This window comes from Entelurus aequoreus, linkage group LG09 (genome assembly GCF_033978785.1).
Source record: "Entelurus aequoreus isolate RoL-2023_Sb linkage group LG09, RoL_Eaeq_v1.1, whole genome shotgun sequence".
Taxonomy (NCBI): Eukaryota; Metazoa; Chordata; class Actinopteri; order Syngnathiformes; family Syngnathidae; genus Entelurus; species Entelurus aequoreus.
This window is the reverse complement of record NC_084739.1, coordinates 59,779,502-59,804,789: the sequence shown is the minus strand read 5'-3', so window position 1 is coordinate 59,804,789 and position 25,288 is coordinate 59,779,502. Positions and strand designations below refer to the sequence as shown.

The 25,288-nt window shown below is 39.2% G+C and overlaps 1 protein-coding gene across 4 annotated transcripts in view; it reads right to left on the bottom strand.

Moving 5' to 3' along the window:
* cep170aa (centrosomal protein 170Aa) overlaps nt 1-25,288 on the bottom strand; it is an 81,994-nt gene that overhangs the window by 41,377 nt on the left and 15,329 nt on the right. For all 4 annotated transcript variants that reach the window (XM_062059044.1, XM_062059042.1, XM_062059043.1 and 1 more), the window contains exons 2-7: nt 12,075-12,212; nt 9,125-9,214; nt 6,294-6,372; nt 6,105-6,163; nt 5,800-6,019; nt 1,419-1,550 (exon numbers count right to left, since the gene is read on the bottom strand). In XM_062059044.1, the coding sequence (XP_061915028.1) occupies nt 1,419-1,550; nt 5,800-6,019; nt 6,105-6,163; nt 6,294-6,372; nt 9,125-9,214; nt 12,075-12,179 (685 nt within the window). In that variant the 5' untranslated portion in view covers nt 12,180-12,212. The remainder of the gene's footprint in view (nt 1-1,418; nt 1,551-5,799; nt 6,020-6,104; nt 6,164-6,293; nt 6,373-9,124; nt 9,215-12,074; nt 12,213-25,288) is intronic.

The following is a 25,288-nucleotide window of genomic DNA, read 5'->3' as shown; positions in this document are numbered from 1 at the left end:
CTCCTTTTTCTATTGTGGATCACGGATCTGTATTTTAAACCACCTCGGATACTATATCGTCTTGAAAATGAGAGTCGAGAACGCGAAATGGACATTCACAGTGACTTTTATCTCCACGACAATACATCTGCAAAGCACTTTAGCTACGGAGCTAACGTGATAGCATCGGGCTTAACTGCAGATAGAAACAAAAGAAATAAACCCATGACTGGAAGGATAGACAGAAAATCAACAATACTATTAAACCATGGACCTGTAACTACACGGTTAATGCTTTCCAGCCTGGCGAAGCTTAACAATGCTGTTGCTAACGACGCCATTGAAGCTAACTTAGCAACGGGACCTCACAGAGCTATGCTAAAAACATTAGCTATCCACCTACGCCAGCCAGCCCTCATCTGCTCATCAACACCCGTGCTCACCTGCGTTCCAGCGATCGACGGAGCGACGAAGGACTTCACCCGATCATAGATGCGGTCGGCGGCTAGCGTCGGATAGCGTGTCTGCTATCCAAGTCAAAGTACTCCTGGTTGTGTTGCTGCAGCCAGCCGCTAATACACCGATCCCACCTAAAGCTTTTTTCTTTGCAGTCTTCATTGTTCATTAAACAAATTGCAAAAGATTCACCAACACAGATGTCCAGAATACTGTGGAATTTTGCGATGAAAACCGAGCTTTTTGTATTGGATTCAATGGTGTCCGCATACTTCCGTTTCAACAATTGACGTCACGCGCATACGTCTTCATACATAGATGTTTTCAACCGGAAGTTTAGCGGGAAATTTAAAATTGCACTTTATAATTTAACCCGGCCGTATTGGCATGTGTTGCAATGTTAAGATTTCATCATTGATATATAAACTATCAGACTGCGTGGTCGGTAGTAGTGGGTTTCAGTAGACCTTTAAATGATAAATGATAAATGGGTTGTACTTGTATAGCGCTTTTCTACCTTCGAGGTACTCAAAGCGCTTTGACAGTATTTCCACATTTACCCATTCACACACACATTCACACACTGATGGCGGGAGCTGCCATGCAAGGCGCTAACCAGCAGCCATCAGAGGCAAAGGGTGAAGTGTCTTGCCCAAGGACACAACGGACGTGACTAGGAAGGTAGAAGGTGGGAATTGAACCAGCAACGCTCCGATTGCTGGCAGAGCCACTCTATCAACTTCGCCACGCCGTCCCAAATGAATGTTGGATTAAAAAATAAAATGTTATCATCAAACCATTAACATTTATCAACACACAAAAATGTAACAAAAATTGGCACCGTTGAGTACCAGTATCGATTCCCAGATACCAGGAATTGGCACCGTATCGATTCAAATGTGAACGGTACCCATCCCTAACCGAACACAACTTGAATGTCATCGATCAAATGTTTCTCTGTGTGTGACGGTGGAACGTCCTACCAGTGAGGTCATGCTTCCTGCCGGAGATCTTGGTGTCCAGTTTGAAAGAGTTCTTCTCATCTGTGTCTCCGTACCCCCACCAAGCCGGCTGGCCGTACAAGGGGGTCCCACGAGGCAGAGCTGCACCATCTCCTGGGAAAGAGAGCGCAAAGCATGTATTTTTTTACTCAGTACTCCGTATTTGAGGCTGCATTATTATTATTAGTTCGTTACTGTAGGCATCCCAAAAACTTTTGTATGGCTTTTTTTTATCTGTCCACTCCAGCCACTCAGGCAAATTATATTGTTTATGTAGATGACCATATCTACCTAACAGATTTACTTTACAAAAAAGAAGTGTGGAATACTTCTCTTGTTGCCTTATTTGTATTTGACTTTATTAAATGTTTGGATATGTTTGGATATATTTGGTGTTTGGCGCAGACCGACTGCAGAAGGAGGGGATAGGAATAAGAAAAAAAAAAGACAGATGGGGAAATTGTGGGGACAGAAAGAGACAACAAACAACAAAAAACAACAACAGAACTATGGTACATCAGCAAATACGATGATACCAGTAATTAAAAATAAAAACAAAATAATGAAGTAGATAGTGATAACACAGTATTGACAATTAACATTACTGCACTAAAATTTAAACAATAATAACAATATTGATAATGAATAATAATAATAAATATTTACCTCTATTATCACCATTAAGATTACTTTAAATACAATATATTAATGTAATTAATAATTGGATTACAAAAGAAAGGAAAGTGGGGGTGTGGGGGCAGCAGACTATATTAACCTTTTACGTTGTTATGGTAAAATTAGGTTACGCTTTAGCAGTGTCAGCTTTTGTGTTTCTCCATGTGGAGTTGAACTATGGAATGCTTTGAATGCGGGTTTAAAAAAATGTCCAGCAATAGTTCAGTTTAAAAAGAGATACAAAGACATGATTTATATTTCTAACAATCACAAGGTGTTTACATTATGATTAATATTTTAATTATTTGGGTATTTATTTACCTATTATTTGTTAGTTTTACCGTCACTTAGTACTTGTATATGTATGTGCCTATGTCTATACGTATGTACTGTCTGTGCCAAAAAAAAATCTTTATTCGTGAGATATAGGTTATAAATAATGTATTAAAAATAAGACAATTAAATTCATATTTGTATAGATAATAAAAGGTGTGAGTAAATAAGTTTTATTTCTTCCCACTGCTTTCTAAGTGTAAAAAATCGAATCATTATGTATTGTTTTTATTGTGAAGTATTTGGTTTTTGTAGCGGTACTTATCATTTCTCTTTTAATATGTCTGGAATCAAATGACCAGTACTACTACTAAATTAAAAAACAAAAAGATCCTTTGTGCAGACTTTAGTGTGACTCTCCTCGTGTTCACACTGGCTCAAATATTCCAAACCAAAAGGCATGCATGTATTTATAAACGCAACATATTTTCTCTTACATGTTTGGCACAATTGTCTGTATTTGTAATTTTTGCATCCTTTATACATGCAAATTAATCACAATTCTTATTTGTAACGATTCTCAATCGATTCTTATAATATAAAAAAATATAAAATCGATTTCAAAAATCTATATATAAATATTTCTATTATTTATTAATTTTTTTAATATGTCCTGTCCAGCCACTCAGGCAAATCATATTGTTGATGTAGATGATCATATCTTCTGTACAGATATACTTTAGAAAAGAGAAGTGTTGGATACTTCTCTTGCCTTATTTGAATTCAACTTTATTAAATGTTTGAGTACCCGGTATAATTTTTTATATAAAACCAGTTTTCTTTTAAGTAATACAAAATGTGAAGTGAAGTGAATTATATTTATATAGTGCTTTTCTCTAGTGACTCAAAGCACTTTAACATAGTGAAACCCAATATCCAAGTTACATTTAAACCAGTGTGGGTGTCACTGGGAGCAGGTGGGTAAAGTGTCTTGCCCAAGGACACAACGGCAGTGACTAGGATGGCGGAAGCGGGGATCAAACCTGCAACCCTCAAGTTGCTGGCACGGCCACTCTACCAACCGAGCTATACCGCCCCAATGTATTAGAGCTGTTTATTTATTTTACGGAGGAATGTAATTAATCATAAAACTGACACCCAATGTTATTAAAAAAGTATTGATTTTGAAGATAATCCAATCTAACTGAATCGCGTGGTGGCCAAAGATTCACAGCCCTAGTAGACTAAGACCAATTTCTCTTGTTTGGTGCTCGTTCACAAACACAAACTAGCCACATCAGCAGACAAAACGCACTAGGGTTCCTTTTAACAGGAGGAAACACGACGGAAACACTAAGCGTGCAACATCTTTGAATGTGCTTTATATAGCAGCGTGGGCACTTATTTTGATATATAATTCCTGTTTCCTGTATAGTACTCGTATTTATAGACCACTTAACACACACGTTTGCAGTAAAATTCAAACATCGAATCAGCACTACAGTACACTCGCTTTTTAGGAGCAAAGACGTTTGATGAAAACACTTATGACTCATTGTGTATCGTTTGTATAGAGCAGCAAAGAAGAAAAATGAAAGTATAGTAAAGTACAATAGTATACTATTAATATCATTTAAGCTAAACCCTCATCCTTTGTTGCTTAAGTATCAATCATCCCACACTGTGAGGGCATAATCACACGATAGCAGGATAATTATGGGTGTTTGTGTGCAATAAATGGGGGTCTTACCGATATACACAACAATAAATGCATGTCTGGTACAAGTTAATACATGGGTGGGCGCTACACTATTGCAATAACACAGCAGGTTTACTACAAAACCACAAAAGTAGGACTCATAAAAGATGCATGTGGGTGGCTTAGCATACATACGTATAGGATACAGTATGTCCATCACTTTATATAGTACAGTAGGCCATGTGCCTGTGTGTGTGATTGGTACTATGCTGAGATATATCGAAAAAGTAGTTCCGGCATATGGCTTTGTATTATGATGGCCTTCGTATTACTTAATCCCTAATAATAACAAGCTCTATGTGGCCTTGTTTCAACATCTGGAGCTTAAATAGGACCCCTGCTGGTCAGGGATGTCAATGATTACAAATGCCCTCTTGACAAAAACTATCTAAAAGAAGTAAGATTATGTTGGTAAATGAGGTACAGTAAAATCTGTTTTTTACTTGATGACAAGTGCACCCCCTTTGGCCCTGAGTAAATTGTGGGGTTTTCTTAAAGGAGAAACACACCCAGACACATTGTACAGCATAGTATACACAACTCTGCCCCCTGTGGGCTGTTGTAGAATGTCACAGGGCATTCAAAATCTGGACATTTGGGTCAAAAAAGTGAAATACAGGTGAAACTCAAAAAATTTAAATATCGTGCAAAAGTCCATTCATGTCAGTAATTCAACTTCAAATATTAAATTAATATGTCATATAAATTCATCATATGCAAAGTGAGATATATCTAGCCTTTATTTTCTATAATTTTGATCATCAAAGCTTACAATATTATTTTCTGATATTTTCAATTCAAGGTTTTCTTAAGGTGTAAGCCATAATCATCAAAATTAGAATACCAAAAGAAAGCTGGAAATATCTTGAGTTGCATGTTATGTCGGGGAGTCCAAACAAAATCGAGTTTCAGATTAGTCGTGATTCTTAGTTGTAATGATTCTTAATGAATTTAAAAAAAAAAAAAAATGTTTTTTTTTGTCCTGTCCAGCCACTCTGGCAGATGCCCATATGTGCTGTACAGGTTTACTTTAGGAAATAAAAGTGTTGAATACTTCTCTTGTTGCCTTATTTGTATTTGACTTTATTCAATGTTTGGGTAGAATTGTATTAAACAAAAATAGTTTTCTTTTAAGTAATATAGAAATTGATCAGAGCTGGGGGTTTTTATGGAGAAATGTAGTTAAGCATAGGACTGACATCCAATGTTATTAGAAATGTATAGAATTTAAATCAAGAACCGTTTTGAATATAGAATTTTTATTCTGAATTGAATTGTTACCCCCAAGAATTGAATCGAATCGTGAATTAGTTTAGTAAGTATTAGTTTTAGTTTCACCATGTAAATCTAATTGCTGGTATAAACAAACCTTTGCACGATATTAAACATTTTTGAGTTTCCCCTGTAGATAAGACATTTTCACTGAAATAGTGTTCCACTACAATTGATTTTTATAAGTAATAGAAGCTAGACATGTTCCTCCAGAGCAACATTGTATCTTGTTTTAAAGAAATATCATTAAAAATATTACACCTACCTATAAGAATGTGCTGGTGGTTTTTTTTTTGAGTGCATGTTTTCATTAATTCCACAAAAATAATGCAAGGCATTTTACAACAAACATATTCCGAGATTTGCGTTTGTCTATTTTCTCACCTCCAGTCTTCTCCTCTGCTTTGTGAGTGTCTCCAGATTTAAGTGTGGGCTCTCTCGAGGGGGAGACCCCATCTGTTGTTTTCTGGCCGGGCCTCGGGGCGCCGCCACTGGGAGAAGACTTTTGCGTCTTTGACGGGGTCTTAACGGGAGACTTGCTCGTGGTTTCACCTTTGGCCGTCGGCTTCTTGCTCAGCTGGAGGCCGCTGGTGAACTTCTCATGCTAGCGGCAGACCAACAAAGACAGACGGTGATGAACACTATTCAGAGGTGGGTAAAGGGGGGGTGGTTGGCGTTTACGGCCCCACCTTGAGAGCCTCCTCGGGTACAGTGAGCTCGCCTCTTTCCACCGTGAACCAGTTGGTATGTGAGATCGGCCAGGTTAAGGAAACACCAAGTAAACATGCACAGATTTAGCGCAGCGCATGCATCCCTGAGTAACACCGGTGTGATGGACATGTTCTGTGAGGGTGTCTAAACGATAGGTTGAAGGATATCATATCCAAACCTCAGCTTGTCCTCCAGATTGAGGGTGATGTACATCTGCTCTTGAATGCGGACGTCATTTACAAAGGTCTGCAGGGAAAGACAGGTCTACAATTATTTCTAAAGTCTTTCTAAAATATCATTGCAAAAAAGTCCAACAATAATCTGTTGCATTAAGCACAATAAATATAAAATGTCCATTTTTAGAATCACGGAGCAAAGTAAATGTTCAACACGTAAGAACATTGCCCAACAAATCTGCTGACTCAGCAGCAGGAAACTCCCCTCAATCCAACCAAACAAGCCCACGGTCGGTGACACAGCAGGAAATGGCTCTGACTCCTACTTCCTGTGAACGATCTGGAAGAGGATGTGAGCGACTTTCTGCATGTGGGTCTCATCTACAGGGGATGGTGGCTGTGAGTGTTAATCACTGCTTATGAATGGCACCGCATAGAAACAACAAGCTAACCAAATATCTTGTTTATTGCTGCATATACAATACAATACATAAAGTAAGTGTCCTTCTTCCAATAGTAATTCATGGGAATCCAATTATTGCCGCTATTTAATAACCAGTCTCTAATAGTCTGCAAAAGCAAATAACTGCTGACATGCCTACTTTGCATTGCTATGGCCGTAGGCAACCCTCTAATGTCGTTTTTTTATTAGCTCTACAGGAAAACAGTAGCTGTATTTTAAGTTTTTGATTGATTGATTGAGACTTTTATTAGTAGATTGCACAGTACAGTACATATTCCGTACAATTGACCACTAAATGGTAACACCCGAATAAGTTTTTCAACTTGTTTGATTCGGGGTCCACGTTAATCAATTCATGGTATAAATATATACTATCAGCATAATACAGTCATCACACAAGTTAATCATCATCAGAGTATATACATTGAATTATTTACATTATTTACAATCCGGGGGGTGGGTATGGGGGGGTTAGGTTTGGTTGATATCAGCACTTCAGTCATCAACAATAATATCATCTGAGAAATGGACATTGAAACAGTGTAGGTCTGACTTGGTAGGATATGTACAGCGAGCAGCGAACATAGTGAGCTCAGAAAGCATAAGAACAAGTATATACATTTGATTATTTACAATACGGGGAGGTGGGATGTGGTGGGGGGAGGGTGTTAGTCTAGGGTTGTAGTGGCCTGGAAGTGTTCTTTTAGTGCGGTTTTGAAGGAGGGTAGAGATGCACTTTCTTTTACACCTGTTGGGAGGGCATTCCATATTGATGTGGCTTAGAAGGAGAATGAGTTAAGACCTTTGTTAAATCGGAATCTGGGTTTAACATGGTTTGTGGAGCTCCCTCCAAGTATGAGAGGTCAGTATCCAGCGGCTTCATCTACCTATGTATGCGTTTTAAAACAGATTGAATTGTTTCTGTGACAAAGCTTGTACCTCAAAAAACTCATATTGTGAAACCCATCAGAATGAATTAAAATCCATTTTTAACAAAACAGGGCAATTCTAGCACATGACATGCGTTTTGAAAAGGAAAAAAACTTTGGATAAGAAATTTCGTTTGATAAAACAATACTATAGAATGTAGTACAAACAACTACAGTAGTTTTATGAATCAGTGTTATAATAATGTAGGGCATTTACTTTGAAGAGTGGACTTCGAAGGTGACACCTTCGATCTGCTTCTCCGTCAAACACACCATCAGCAGCGTCTCCATATTTTCATGGATAAATGTCCGCCATTTAGCTATTTTAACGGCCGTGGCCGGCGTTATCAACTCATGATTCTGTGCAGGCTATTAGTGCTATGCTCAAACTGCTTGACCAACTCAGCTACACGCTCTGTCATGTTTAGACTATTTATTTATTTAATTCAATGAATTCACAGTGACTTTCTTCATTCCCATGGTTGGATAAAAAAAGTTACAGTATGTCCATCTCTAGCTTTTGCTAAAGAGTAAGACCGGAATTAATTGCGGGGTTCACTGTGGCATTCACTAGGCCAACTAGCGGTGGAGAGGCTCGTAACCTGGATTTTTGCTTGCAACCGAAAGCAGAACAATTAGCAGAGAAACAGTTTTTACCTCAAAAAACTCAAACTGGGGTACTCGTATCCCGAGATAGCACTGCTTTTTGGCGACGCTACTCTGTGAGTGTGAAACTCAAACTTGACATGCGTGTTGTTTACCATTAATTCATAAGTGCCATTAATGCTGACTGAGCAGTTTGCTTCTTACCGCTATCACAATATTGGTACCGGAGCTGCTTTGCTGTGCAATACAAAAAATTACCATGTGGTCAAAGAGAACTATATTCTCATTTCCACTTTCTCATGTACTCCAAATCACTATTAAAGTTCTCTCCAATTACCATTTGCTTCAAATTAATGCCCTGTCTCTTTTGTGTTTTAAGTAAACATACTGTTTACAGTATATTTCTTATGCAGGGTACATGCGCCTATTCCAAGTAGTTTTTACTTTAACAAATTAGTTTTTGTACAGTGGGAGTAAGAGAGTGCTGGAAAAACAATACGACCCAATCCAGGAATGACCCAATGAGATGCGGGACCATTCAGCTATGCGGTCGATCAATAGCATAGAACGTCCCAAGGTTGTCTTGTAGTTTATAATTTGTCCAATAGGTTGTCCCCATAGGGAGGGATTTAAATAAATGGGTTAACATAAAAATTGACCTCAGCCCTGATTAACATCTTCATTGGGCTCAGGGGTTGATTAAGAGAAGACAATTAGAAGGTTGTATTGACGAGTGAAAACCTGACTGGATCGATCTCCTTCAATCTGCCTTTTTTAAACCATTTGCTCTTCCTCCGCATGTTTATGTTGACACATGTACTCACCCCATTCAGACTGCCCAGGTCCTTGACTTTGTGTTCATCCAAGCCTGGCTCGTAGTTGATGACGGCGTGCTGCTTGTCCACGCTGCGTGACTGCAGACCACAAACCAACACGTAGCATTAGCAGACGGCGTATAATGCATGCTTTTGGGTCATTAGATTGTTCATCGGTTCCTCTGCTCATGTGATGACTGTAAACTGAGGAATGGCAGCCATTTCAGACATAAAGTCGAAGAATGATATTAGTATTCCACAAAGTATGTCAGGGTTAGACGGAACAAGTATGCCTTTCAGATGTCAATGTCACTGAATGTTTCACCGTATGTTCAGATTTGCCCTGCCTCAAAATGTGAAGAATTCCAACAAGCTGAATTATTTGGAGTAAAACTCACACTTTGACACCAACATCTGTTCTCCATTTGTACATTTCGAGGTAGAAATGTGTCGATAAGAGCTGGGAAGCAGAGGAAAGAAGGCCTTGAGAAGCCCTTTTTCGCCAGCCAACCGTGATACAGATTACCTTAGTGAGATTAGGCTGGATCAAACGGGATAGAAACGGATTGAGCAGCTTGTTTGACCTCACACTTGGAGTGAGCTGACTCCTGCTTGTCACACACACGTACAGATATTGCTTTAATACGGTAAACAAATACACAATTTACCTTGTAGTGTGCATTGGATAAAAAACAATACAATTATTGCTAGAGTGTGTTTTATAGAATGTGTCTTGTTATTCGATTTGTGACGATGGCGGGTTTTCTTTGGTGCATGACTCCATTAGTCTTCCACTTTCAGCCATGTGACCAACACTTGGCTTGTAGGAGCGGTCACATAGACAATAAATTGAAGCAGCGACACTCCTTGTAAAAGGGTTCTGCTAAATTAATCACAAAAACTAAACAGGCCGTAGAGAATTGTAAGTCCAATTTTGACAATTTATTGCATCAGAAAAACAGGAGAGGACTGTGATAACACTCAGGCCAGCTTGGAAAAGATCAGCAGACTGAAACATGGGGGAGCTATTTTTACCTCTGCTATTGAGCTGTCTGTTGGTTAGTAAGCAGGACTGCATAGAAACTGCTCAAGTTTTCTGTGAAACGACTTTTAAGGGGTTGGGCATGGGCATCTAAATACAGATGCAGGATGTTAACAAACCAGCATTACTCAGCATTTACTTATGCATCATTTCTAAGAATGTTGGCATTTCAACACTAACATTACCAATGAACATTTACAATTGGATACTGAGTGAAATTAGTATTTTATTAGGTTTGACGGCTGATTCAAATGTTGTCATGCGGAGAGTTTAGAAGATCATCAGACAGCCAGCGGCGGTGGTAAGAGGGTATAATGTCATAGCAAAGAGTGCTGCTGCCTTGATGCAAAAACAGCAGACTCACTCAGATAAATCCAACTCAAGCATTTGCCCCACTTTCTATAAATAGTGCGCTGACCAGAGGTACTCGCAGGCTTTTTTACAGCCTTGGCATCAGCATGTCAAAATGTTGCTGCAGGTGTGATCAGAACAAGACTTTAAGACGCTAAACCAGAGGTCTGCAACCTGCGGCTCTGGAGCCACATGTGGTTCTTCCGCCTCCTTGTTGTGGCTCCTTCAGATTTTTTTTTAACCCCGCAGTGAGAAAAGCTAGCATTTTTAAAAAGAGATTTATAATTTCCGACTGTCTGTGAGGCCGTGAATGCGCACAAGCGCAAGGAAGGCAAGTAAAAAACACTGGAAACCTGTGTGTTTAGTTCAGCTTCTCGAGTGTGTAACCCTTTGGTTAAACTAACCATAAATACTTACTAAAAAAGAAAAGAGAAAAGGAAAAATAAATTGTATTAATATTGACAGATTGATTTTCCTCTAAAATAAAAAATTAAAAAAGATGAAAACTTTTGAAAGTTTATAAGCCGTGTTACATTTTCTGGCTCTATACTATTTTTCATTACTGGAAGAGGTGGAAAAACATCTCTTTTGATCGTAAAGGTCAAAAAGCGACAAACATCAAAATAGACGGTCGCAAAAATAAAAGATAGGTTGGGAAAATTTTGACCCCAGTTGCACAAAATCCTTGAAATTAGCACAAATGTGGCAGAAGTGAGACCAACTCGATTTGGAGTTATGTTTATTTACATAAACACCCCTACTAAACTGTGTCTAGCGCAGGGGTGTAAAAAAAAATCTGATTTTCTAATTAATTGCAATTTTTGTTTGTATCCATCCATCCATCCATTTTCTACCGATTGTCCCTTTCGGGGTCGCGGGGGTGTGCTGGAGCCTATCTCAGCTGCATTCGGGCGGAAGGCGGGGTACACCCTGGACAAGTCGCCACCTCAACACAGGGCCAACACAGATAGACAGACAACATTGACACTTACATTCACACACTCGGGCCAATTTAGTGTTGCCAATCAACCTATCCCCAGGTGCATGTTTTTGTTTGTAACGATTCTTAATTGAATAAAAAAATCAAAAATAAACTTTTAAAAAAAATTGACCTTTTTATCCGTCCTCTCCAGCCTCTCAGGAAAATCATATTGTTAATGTAGATACCCATATCTACTGGACAGATTTACTTTCGAAAAGAGAAGTGTTGAATACTTCTCTTGTTGCCTTATTTGTATTTGACTTTATTAAATGTTTGTGTAGATTTTTTTTTAAACAAAACCAGTTTTCTTTTAATAAATATAATGTACCGTATGTATTACAGCTGTTTATCTATGTTATGGATGAATGTAGTTAATCATTGAGCTGGCACCCAATATTATTAAACAAGCATTGATTTTGAATTGAGAATTGTTTTGAATCGAGAATCCATGCGGAATCGAATCGTTACTCCCAATAATCGAGTCAAATCGAATTGCGTGGTGCCCAAAGATTCACAGCCCTAATGCTTAGTACTTTGTTGTACGTTAAAGACGCAAGAAGGCCGTGCCTGCTCTGTTGCCTCACCTGTAGCATGAGCTCACAATCGTCCCGGCCAACAAAGATCATCTCCCGGGGCAGTCGGTGGCGAGTGCCCCCGCTGCTCACCAGGAACCAGGATGTCACACTCATGTCTGCACCGCTGCAGCTGCTCGAGCTACACACCTACAGGGAGAACATAAAGACCAGATTAGATTATAACGGGGCAAAAATGGACATGCTGCAATACATGCTGAGCAGTAGTTCCCATATATTCAATTATTTATGACAGCCCGTCACAAACCAATTTTGACAATGACAAATACGACTCAGCGTATAAACATATCAAAAGGTATCTGGTCTGCCAAAGAATCAGAAGACACAGCAGGGGGGCTCAATGTTGCCAACTAAGTGACTTTGGCTACGTTCACACTCCAGGGCATGATGCCTAATTCAGATGTCTTGTTAAATCCAATCTTTTTATGAAGTCGATCACATGACCAAAAACAACAAATTGATTTCTAACATGAACGGAATCGGTCCCTGAAAGGACGTGCATGCACACAGTATGTCACAAACGCTGGCCCAGACTGCATTGTTTATGTCAATAAACATAACTCCAAATTGAGTTGGTCTCGCTCCTGCCACATTTGTGCTAATTTCAAAGATTTTGTGCAACTGGGGTCAATATTTTCTTAACCTATCTTTTATTTTCGCGACCGTCTATTTTGAGGTTTGTCGCTTTTTGAGGACAAATGGGCCGGTTGAAAGCGAGTCAATAGTTCAGACAGCGGTTGCATAAGATAGATATCAGATTTATATCCACATACGAGATAGGCCTGGGTCGTATTTGAACATATTGGAATTGTACTGTTCACATTGACATGAAAACACTCATATACAAGTCAAATATGGGTAAAAAAAACCAAAACTGAATTGACTCGCAGTAGGGCTGGGCGATATATCGAGTTTGTAAGATATATCGATATATTTTTAAACAAGATATGAATTAAGAAAATATCGTAATATCGATATAATTTATTTCACGTTAAAATGACCAAACACCGCTTACTTGTTGTGTTCCTTTTCTCCCCCCGCTCCTCGTCCATGGGCTACTAAACCCCTTCCCTTCCTCCTTCCAAGACGTGCTTGCACATATAAGAACATCCATGATTGGTTGGTTGTTTACTATGATGAGTCACGATTGGTTAGGCACAGGCCAACCAAAGGCAAGATAGGGTGTGTCATCGAACCAGGAAGGGAAATCAAAAAGTGCTTGCCTGCAAATTAAAGTTAAAGTTAAAGTACCAATGATTGTCACACACACACTAGGTGTGGTGAAATTATTCTCTGCATTTGATCCATCACCCTTGATCACCCCCTGGGAGGTGAGGGGAGCAGTGGGTAGCAGCGGTGGCCGTGCCCAGGAATCATTTTTAGTGATTTAACCCCCAATTCCAACCCTTGATGCTGAGTGCCAAGCAGGGAGGTAATGGGTCCCATTTTTATAGTATTTGGTATGACTCGGCCGGGGTTTGAACTCACAACCTACCGATCTCAGGGCGGACACTCTAACAATGTAGTTGTTTATCTGAGTTTGATACATTTTGTATTATTTGCACAGCTATGTTATTTATTTTATGTAGAAATAATGTTTTTCTATTTTATTTATGTTATGTAATTCTGTACTACTTAAACTGTTTATTTTCTGTGCTGTTAATACCCATCGTGACTAACTGGGTACTGACTGTTTACAGTACAGTTGTCATTCACTTAAATTTCACTGAATATCGCTCAAAAATGAATATCTTTATATGTATACTTTCACCGAATAATATATCGAGGTATATATCGAATATCAAGTTTAAGTAAAAATATATCGAGATATACTTTTTCGTCCATATCGCCCAGCCCGAACTCGCAGTATGAACATAGACTTTGTGGCTATATTTACCGAGTAATCACAGCCCTTTGGTAACATGTCAATGACAAAAATAAAGCTAAGCAAACCATATCAAAGTGCACACCAAGTATTGTGTTTTTTCACACTTTTGGTCAGGACTAGAATAGCGAATGCAGCCTTATAAACAAAGCATTATAATCTTGGTAAAGTCATATTTCCTGGTATGGATCATTTTCATTAGGCTGTGTAGTAAGTGTATGGCAAAACAAATCAAAACCTTTGCTCTTCTTCTTTGCAGCAATCCTGCAACATGACGCCAGGCTGAGCAACACTGCAGCCAGCCAGTAAGACACATCCTCCCTTCCCCGATCATTGCCAGATGTTATAGCGCAGGAAGTGATGTAGGAATGTTGGCTGGCCTACCCAGCAGGACGGTTATTTTCCCTCTCTAACGGCCCCCACCCTCGCTCTCCTTCAGAACGGGCTGGAAAGCAGGTCAAAGCAGAAGCAGACTAAAGCCGACTAAATAAATAAAAACATGCTGACTGGCAAGACAGCAACACGGGTTTCACGCATAAATGCATTAGAAACGACGTACAAATCAGACACCTCGCTCTCCTTCAGAACGGGCTGGAAAGCTGGTCAAAGCAGAAGCAGACTAAGCCGACTAAATAAATAAAAACATGCTGACTGGCAAGACAGCAACACGGGTTTCACGCATAAATGCATTAGAAACGACGTACAAATCAGACATGGCCAGGCGGGATTGAAGGCGCGTGATTGCGAGAGTGGCTGTAACTTGCAGCACATGAAAGGACATTTGCATTATTACATTTTTCACTGAGTCACCAGATGACGTTCAAAGCAAGTGCAGCTTCCTTGAAATACTCCTTCATGCTCCAGTTTATACCAGTATTCAAATACTTCTCCTGATTATTCAAATCCATTTTAATCACACTGAAACGACAGCTAAGAGTGCCAAGAAAAGCTTGTCAAAGAGGGAATTAAAGATTATTAAGGTAATTCCTTGTTCATTTGACCTCCTAAGCTTTTAGTATACCAACTCAACAATCTTTGGGATAAAGATTTAATCAACTGCACCCATTGCACAACATCGGCAACATAAAGCAGCCCATATACACGACTCACATTACATGAGATCTGCCATCAAATATGAGGAAGAAGTTACGTATGGAGCTGTTCAAATTCAACTTTCATGACTTGTATCGGAAAGGAACCGCATTTGGTAACTTAAAACTTGCATTGGACTTCCCATACCCCAGTCTTAAGACATTTGAAACATGTGATGCATACCAGACAATCAGAGAAGACAAATGTGCACAACACAATCACATACTAAAATCACATACAGTGGTACCTCGGTTTCGTTAGTAAACCATTCCAAAAGGTCCAACAATGACAGAGTCGTAAACATAATGTAAATCCAGTTCATCCGTTCCAGACACAAATTTAAAAAAACCACATATTATAAAAAATTACATATACAGTATGTACAGTCGTGGTCAAAAGTTTACATACACGTGTAAAGAACATAATGTCATGGCTGTCTTGAGTTTCCAAACATTTCTGAAACTCTTATTTTTTTGTGATAGAATGATTGGAGCACATACTTGTTTATCACAAAAAACATTCATGAAGTTTGGTTCTTGTATGAATTTATTATGGGTCTACTGAAAATGTGACCAAATCTGCTGGGTCAAAAGTATACATACAGCAATGTTAATAAAGTTAAAAGTTAAAGTACCCATGATTGTCACACACACACTAGGTGTGGCAAAATTATTCTCTGCATTTGACCCATCACCCTTTATCACCCCCTGGGAGGTGAGGGGAGCAGTGGGCAGCAGCGGTGGACGCGCCCGGGAATCATTTTTGGTGATTCAACCCCCAATTCCAACCCTTGATGCTGAGTGCCAAGCATATTTGGTTACATGTCCCTTGGCAAGTTTCACTGCAATAAGGCGCTTTTGGTGGCCATCCGCAAGCTTCTGGTTGAATTTTTGACCATTCCTCTTGACAAAAGTGGTGCAGTTCAGCTAAATGTGTTGGTTTTCTGACATGGACTTGTTTCTTCAGCATTGTCCACACATTTAAGTCAGGACTTTGGGAAGGCAATTCTAAAACCTTAATCCTAGCCTGATTTAACCATTCCTTTACCCCTTTTGACATGTGTTTGGGGTCATTGTCCTGTTGGAACACCCAACAGGGCCCAAGACCTAACCTACGGGCTGATGATTTTAGGTTGTCCTGAAGAATTCGGAAGTAATCCTCCTTTTTCCTTGTCCCATTTACTCCCCGTAAAGCACCAGTTCCATTGGCAGCAAAACAGGCCCAGAGCATAATACTACCACCAAGACTGGAAACTCAAGACAGCATTGACATCATGTTCTTTACAAGTGTATGTAAACTTTTGACCATGACTGTACATGCAGAAACAATGCAAAATACACATGACGATGAGCGGACAAGCGGAGGGGAGAGTTACACACCATCTTAGTTCATACATTGCTACAAGTTCTTTCTTGAATGCCCGAATGGTGGATTATTTTGCAGTCGACCTCTATTAAAAAAAAGCACATAGTCACCATCACCATATGGGAACCGTGACAATATTTGGAGAATTTGTTTTTGGAAAGGAATCTTATAAAGAGTGGGGCAAACGAAAACCGCTGTGTAATTTGTAGAGTTGGGAAAAATATCCATTCTCTGATGCATTCTGAATCGATGTACAAATGTCCAAATATCGATTAAATAAAACATTTAAAAAATTTGGCATTAATGCTAAGGTTCTCTATTTTTTTGATTGATTGAGACTTTTATTAGTAGGTTGCACAGTGAAGTACATATTCCGTACAATTGACCACTAAATGGTAACACCCGAATAAGTTTTTCAACTTGTTTAAGTCGGGGTCCACTTAAATTGATTCATGATACAGATATATACTATCATATATACTATCATCATAATACAGTCATCACACAAGATAATCACATTGAATTATTTACATTATTTACAATCAGGAGTGTGGAGGGGGGGTGGGGTGGGGGGGGGGATATGGACATCAAGTAGTGGACATAGAGAGAGAGAGAGAGAGAGAGAGAGAGAGAGAGAGAGAGAGAGATCAGAAGGCATAAGAAAAAGAATCTGCATTTGATTGTTTACATTTGATTATTAGCAATCCGGGGAGGGTGTTAGTTTAGGGTTGTAGCTGCCTGGAGGTGAACTTTTATAGCGGTTTTGAAGGAGGATAGAGATGCCCTTTCTTTTATACCTGTTGGGAGCGCATTCCACATTGATGTGGCATAGAAAGAGAATGAGTTAAGACCTTTGTTAGTTCGGAATCTGGGTTTAACGTGGTTAGTGGAGCACCCCCTGGTGTTGTGGTTATGGCGGTCATTTACGTTAAGGAAGTAGTTTGACATGTACTTCGGTATCAGGGAGGTGTAGCGGATTTTATAGACTAGGCTCAGTGCAAGTTGTTTAACTCTGTCCTCCACCTTGAGCCAGCCCACTTTAGAGAAGTGGGTAGGAGTGAGGTGGGATCTGGGGTGGAGGTCTAGAAGTAACCTGACTAGCTTGTTCTGAGATGTTTGGAGTTTAGATTTGAGGGTTTTGGAGGTGCTAGGGTACCAGGAGGTGCATGCGTAATCGAAAAAGGGTTGAACGAGAGTTCCCGCCAGAATCCTCAAGGTGCTTTTGTTGACCAGAGAGGAAATTCTGTAGAGAAATCTCGTTCGTTGGTTAACCTTTTTGATTACCTCTAAACCTTACTTGTAGGTTTGGTTCCATCTAACCATGGGAGAACCATTAGCGAACATTCTTTTAACGTTGTGTGTTAGTTAGCTGGGTTAGTGCGGACACACACGGAGAAGGAGAGGACATGCTATCCTAGCTGCGGCGCTAAGCTAGTTTGAATGTAAAGTAGTGAAACAAGAAAAGAATACATGCTTTGTACATTTCAACAGAAGGCTAAAAAGAACCGTGTTACAGCATCGAGCAACCAGCTGAGAGGGTTAAATTAGCAAGTAGATTAATAAATCCGGAGAGAGAATAATATTCATACAGGACAGCAACACTCTTAGCCAGATACAAATGAGTCTTTAAGCCGCAAGTTTATGACGACTGGGACCAAAGTGTCTGAACATTCTGTAGTTTTAGAAGGCACTAAAATTAAATCAAGGATGCCTGCTCGCCAAGTAAGGATGTTAATTCATTTTTTCACTTAGCAGGCAGCTGCAGTTCTCACGTATCTAGTCTTCCATGTAGGGCTGGGCAAAGTGTTTTATATCGGTCATTATCGATAATTATTGATACTTTTTCATGACCTATCAAAAATAAGGAGCAGGAGAAAAATATATAAGATGTAAACATTTTTATTTAAAATGTAACCTTCCTTTGATTATAATCCCCTCAACTATCAAGGCAGAAAGGAAAGGAAATGTCAACACAACCATGGAAAACACCCAATCATAGTAAACCTCTAACCCAGTGGTTCTTAACCTGGGTTCGATCGAACCCTAGGGGTTCGGTGAGTCGGCCTCAGGGGTTCGGCAGAGCCTCCGCTGCGGAGGTCAAGACACACCCAACTCATAGTGTAAATAAAAACTTCTCCCTGTCGGCGTATTATGGATACCCCCCAAACAATGTTCCCTCTAATTTTCCATATCTGTGAGAAAACGCAAAAACTCCTTGAGCATTCAGTGGAGCACATGTGAGCGACGTCAGACGTGCACATGCACTGTGGTCACACATGCAGCACACATGTCCCAAACCTGACTAAATAACAAGTTCAATGTTTTATTATTATAATCAAATGACAGCAGTCATTTCCATTATATTATTTTGTAATATAAGTGTTTTGGCCCACTTACAATGACTATAACATATTGTTTTTCATGAGCTGTGTCCTAGTATTATATGTCTGGGTGGGAGGTCCTGCTTTGGAAATAATGTGTACCCCTTTCAGATATCGCATTTAGTTCCCACTAAAACATTCACATGTTGCACAATGAGATGTAAACATAGGATCATGTGTACATTGCTGTAACTTTCTCTTTGTAAAATATGCCTTTATTAGTATTTCTTTAATATAATAACATAATTTTATCATTATGGTTCGGGTTCGGTGAATGCGCATATGAAACTGGTGGGGTTCGGTACCTCCAACAAGGTTAAGAACCACTGCTCTAACCTCTTAAAATGAAGGTGCAAAAATAAGGAATATGTAAGAAATGCTTAATAAAGTGTAACAAAATAATGCAAAGTGTGAAAATATAAACAGAAACCCCTGAAAAGAGATATTTTCTGAAGGTTTAGTGCCAGAGAGTTAGGTTGTGTTTTAGTGGTCCACATTGGTCTGACTACGGTCCGTTTTTAAAAATTCCAAAACACTGCCATACTTACCAGGTGACTTTTCTTGTTTTATCTATAATGTATTCGCTCTCTGCAGCACTCGTTTTTATTGTCTCTTCTTACTGAAGAATCAACCGCAAGACAACAAGATGACACAACCAAACTTGATAGTTGATACAGTTACCTGATTGGCTGTTACCATGTCACTCCTAGTAATCAATGATCAATTCCTGAAACAACATCCAAAAACTACAAATGAAGCAATACTGCATACATCAGTAGCCAAAGGAGGAGCCTTGTCGACATAATATAAATATTATTGATAAATAAATGTAACACATTTAGAATATATAATAATAATATACTGTATGTATACGTAGCCCCTGAATTGTAATCGAATCGTGAGGTGCCCCAAGATTCCCACCTCTAATAATTGCCATACAGTTGTGCCCTATTATACTGTTACATTATAATCTTTTCTCAATACAATAAGCAAATTATGTTATATACTACAATTATTTTCTAGTATTATTATTTTTTAAATTTACAAGTATTTTAATGAGTGTCCTATAAAAGGTTAAGAGCATGTACTTGACCCAATTATGTCACAACTTTGACTTTTTATATATTTATTTTCAAATATACTTCTATTACCGGTACTTCATTAACGGCTTAGCTGCACAATAACACGTTAATGAGCATGCGGCCAAGGAGGCAGGATAGGAAGGAACCTTCCTTAGCGTGCGCGGTGTCATTAACACCAGCCTCTTAATAGAGACCACACAGCAAAGCTGGAGTCGTGCGCTGATGTGGCGGTACCGCTAGAGGGAACACCAGCTGCAAAATGTGCTCATTATTAAAAATATTAACATCCAGTTTTCATTATAACACATCCTTGAAAACTACAACTGCAATAACAATGACAAATGATTATCTTTGAAAAGGCTACAGTGCATCCGGGAAGTATTCACAGTGCTTCACGTTTCCACAGTATTTGATGTTACAACCTTATTCCAAAATTGAATACATTGATTTTTGCCCTCACAGCCCTTGCATTTTGTTGCATTCCTCTTCGCCCATTTCTCTTTGCAGCACCTCTCAAGCTCCACCAGGTTGGATGGGAAGCATGGGTTTTCATTCAGGATGTGTATGTACATTGCTGCATTCATCTTTCCGTCTATCGTGACTCGTCTCCCAGTTCTTGCCGTTGAAAAACATCCCCAAAGCATGATGCTGCCACCACCATGCTTCACTATAGGAATAGGCCTGGTAATGAGTGGTCCTTGGTTTCCTCCAAATATGACGCTTGGCATTCACGCCAAAGAGTTCAATGTTTGTCTCATCAGACCAGATAATTTTGTTTCTCATGGTCTAAGAGTTTATCAAGTGCATTTTGGCAAACTTTTTACTAAGAAATGGCTTCCATCTGGTCACTCGACCATACAGGCCTGACTGGTAGATTGCTGCATAGATGGTTGTCCTTCTGGAAGGATCTTCTCTCTCCACAGAGGAATGACAGAGTGACCATCGGGTTCTTGGTCACCTCCCGGACTAGATTTAGATGAATACAGCAATGTACCGTATTTTCCGGACCATAGGACGCACCCGATTATAAGGCGCACTGCCGATTAGCGGGTCTATTCAGGTCTATTTTCACACAAAAGGCGCACCGGTTTATAGGGCGCATTAAAGGGGTCGTATTATTATTATTTTTTCTAAATTGAAAACACTTCCCTGTGGTCTACATGACATTTAACGGTGGTTCTTTGGTCAAAATGTTGCATAAATTATGTTTTACAGATCATCTTCAAGCCGCTTTCTGACAGTCGCTTCAGGATGCGCCGTTTTGTGGGCGGTTTTATTTAGGTGGCTCACCTTCGGCAGCGTCTTCTCCCCGTCATCTTTGTTGTACCGGTGTAGCGTGCAACGACGGGAGTGGATGAAGTGTCAAAAGATGGAGCTAACTGTTTTAATGACATTCAGACTTTACTTCAATCAATAACAGAGCAGCATCTCCTCATCCATGGCTCACTAGCGCAACAATGTGTCCCGTGAAAAACCGGCCGACCGGAACTCTCTAAAAACTCAAGTTGCTTGGGTGAATAATGTAAACTCACTACACCGGTATGTGCAACTACGGGTCGGCACGGACTACAAAGGCGGATGCGTGCAAATGATCAGGACTTATGCAGATCCCAAATACAAATCAGCAGGTACCAGAAAGTAAGAAAAGTTGCTTTTGCATAATATTGCAAAACAAAACGCCAGATAATATGTCTTACCTCATACACACACCATAATAACACTCGTATGTTAAATCACAGTACAATCCATCAAGCGGTGCGGCTTCATAGCTTACCAAAGTCGTACTAAAATGTTTTGATAGATTTTTGAGCGCTGTGTGTAATGTTCTATATTTTCAATGGAACATATACAATTTTGGTGTTGTTTGTTTGAGTCATATTGCAGTCTACACGTATCTCTTATGTGTGACTGCTATCATATTACAGTCTACACGTATCTCTTATGTGTGACTGCCATCTACTGGTCACACTTATCATTTCACCATGTACCAAACAAAATAGCTTCGAGGTCAGTCAGCCCAACCAAAATTATTCCGTACATTAGGCACATTAGGTTATAAGGTGCACTGGCGAGTTTTAAGAAAATGAAAGGATTTTAAGTGCGCCTTATAGTCCGAAAAATACGGTACAGGGATATCCTCGATGAAAACTAACAAATTCCCAAAGATAGGTGTGCCAAGCTTGTGGCATTGTATTAAAAAATACTTGAGGCTGTAGTTGCTGCCAAAGGTGCATCAACAAAGGCTGTGAATACTCATGTGCATGCATTTTTGTTTTTAACAAAATTGCAAAAATTCAAAAATATATATTTTCACATTGCCAGTATGGGATATTGTCTGTACAATTTTGAGGACAAAAATTTATTTATTTGATTTTGGAATAACTTGAATACTTTCCAGATGCACTGTATATTTGTGATTCAACTTTTGCACTGGACATCATTAAATGATACAGGTAAACCTAAAAAAGTGTGTCTCATCTCTAAGCAAAGAGTCCTGCTCGGACAAATAAAGATAACGGTGATCTCATGCTTTTGGCAGGAATTCCCCCAAACCCAAACCCCGAGACCCAATCCAACTCCTCTGCTCTTGCAAAAAGAAAACACACACACACACACACACTCACACTGAGGAGTGAAAGGGAGGGATTATTCATAGATGACTGTGAATTCTTTGTGTAGAGGAGAATAAATAAGGGAGGTCCGTCAGGAAGTAAGACGAGCGCTTCCTGCACTCGTCTTTGAATGCAGAACTCGTGTGGGGCTTTTGTTTGCCTCTTTGGATTTGAAACGAATGGCAAAGCATGTGAATTTGCAAGTCAAGGCCACGTCACAAATGGAGCAATGTGCCATCACCAAAAGGAAGGGAGGTCTTGGTTATGTTTGTTTATATTTCAAAGCATGAGTACCAGATAATTCGATTCACGGATAAATCTCTGACAGCTGCCATCTTCTGTTATTTCAACATTCAAAATATCTGCCCTTTAAAGCAGCCAATCACAGACACACAAAGAAGCACAGGAAATTATGTCATGTAATAAGGGAGTTTAGCTACTAGAATAACCAATAGGTGTCCACGGCGGAAGCTCCTCGGATGATGCAACATCTGCTCTTTGGCTCAGCATCATGACTCACGAGCCCGGTTGACAAGAGACACACTAAACAAATTGTGGCAGATAGTGGGAGTAGGAGTAAGTGAAAGGAAGAAAAGAAAGACTAACACTCCCGTCACCGTCGCTGGCCTAAAAGTCATCGCCGGTTAGGGCGTGGTTGCTCTGGCTTCAGCATGAAACCATTGAAAAACTTCTACTACAAAGTTACAGCGAACAACAACATCTTCGGACACAATCCAAAGCAAGCAGCGATATTACAAATGTGGCCTTTACAAATATAATATGGGTCGTTTTTTTAACTGACATTCATGTAGACATGAATATAAGACACAACTTTTTAACTAGATGCAAATTCAGAAAATATGTCTTGTTTTAGAGCAGGCGTGTCAAACTCATTTTAGCTCAGGAGCCTCATGGAGGAAAATCTGTGCAGACGCGGGCCGGACTATTCAAATAATGGCATTAAAACTAAAAAATAAAGACAACTTCAGATTGTTTTCTTTGTCTTACTTTGGCCAAAAATAGAACAAACACATTCTGAAAATATTACAATAAAAATATAGAAAAAAATACCGGCAGCAGTAAAGTTTAGATCCATTAAGGAAAGAAGAAAGTGAATGAATGTTTATAACTGAATACATTTACATATGTATAAAAATGTGTTTCCTTTTGTATTATTTTTTGTATGAATTAAGTAATGTTTATGACAACATTTTTCCAAAACACAATATAGGATGGGAGATATAACAGGATAATGCATACATTTTTCATTTGTTTTCAAAACGGTTACAAAAAAGTGGGACCTCAATAATTTACTGTGGGACTCAATTTTTATGACTTGAAAATTCCTAGCGCCAACACTGATGGAGTATTGGTGTGTGCAAAACAGCAGCAGGCGGCTGTGGCCTGCGGGCCGGTTCTAATACTAATCAAATATCATCCCACGGGCCATAGATAATTAATTCCTGGACTTGGATACATTGGTTTTAGAGGAAGCATTTATACAAGGTGGCATCAAACGACTTTTCAAACAGGCTTTTCTTCTCGTCACTCACAGACACAAACCAGTGATCTGAAAAGATGTAGCCACCACACAAACACATGCTTAAAGTGTTAGCAAGTTAGCAAACAACAACAGAGGAGTTATGAAGATAATCTTAAGTTTGAAGTGATCAATGGCACATTTGTCAAATAAATGTCGAGAAGCTGCATTCGGACAAGCGGTAGAACATGGATGGATGGATGTCAAGAAGCTAAGAAATATGGTTTTCTTTTTGTTATTACAATCTACCAAGAAAAACATTTATATAGTCTTTGATTTTGTGTAAAAAAAACAAAAGGAAAAAAAAAAGCTGTTCAGGATGATTTATTAGATCAGTGATTGTTGTGGATCTCGGCCTGGTAGAAATATGACGTTAGAACGAGTAAAGCTTTTTAAATTTTGCCTCTCGTTCACAATCATGAAAGACATGACGACGCATGGATTTTTAAAAATGCATTCTAACTTGTAAATTAAAGTATATAAAAGTTTGCTTACAGTTGAGCCAATGGGAGCTCCTCTATTTCACCCATAAAATCCCCAAATAACCATTCAAAACCGCCAACAACACTCCATTTACATTTTGTGATTTAAATATTAACCAAGTATTAGTGATATTGTTATCATAAGCGCTAACGCAGACAAACTATTTACAGCGGCGACGTGATCACTTCCTTGTGTCGCTATGTTTACATCATTGAGTGGTCTGCCGCTTCCTCGCTTCCTGTCAAGTTTATTCTAGATCATAAATCATGTCTCTCACCTGGACATGAGACGTCTGAGTAGGTAAACCGACAAGTTGGTACACTTTGACAGCAATTTAGGACCTGAAACTGGCGAGGACGACATGAAAAGATGCTTGTTCCCAACAGGTGGGAATATTTGGGCACCTCACGATTCAATTACGATTACGATTCAGGAGCTACGATTTGATTAAAAATCAATTATTGATGCATCTTTAATTTATGTATAATGATGCAGTTTTACATTTCTTTTCGTTTCACTAAATAAGCGTTTATCATTTGCAACTTTAGAAAACAGTGCATTTGTAATAAGGTAGAGTTAAATTAATTTCCACACTCATGAAAATGTGTGCAAAACTGGAACAGAAGTGCCCTAAAAAAAGGAGCTGGTCGAATCTCTGTGAGGTGGCTCGTTGCAATCAGCCAACTTTTGGAACTGTCCGCATTACTGTATTTGCAATAAGTAAATTGATTATTGACGTTTATTAACCGATTTTATAATCGTCCA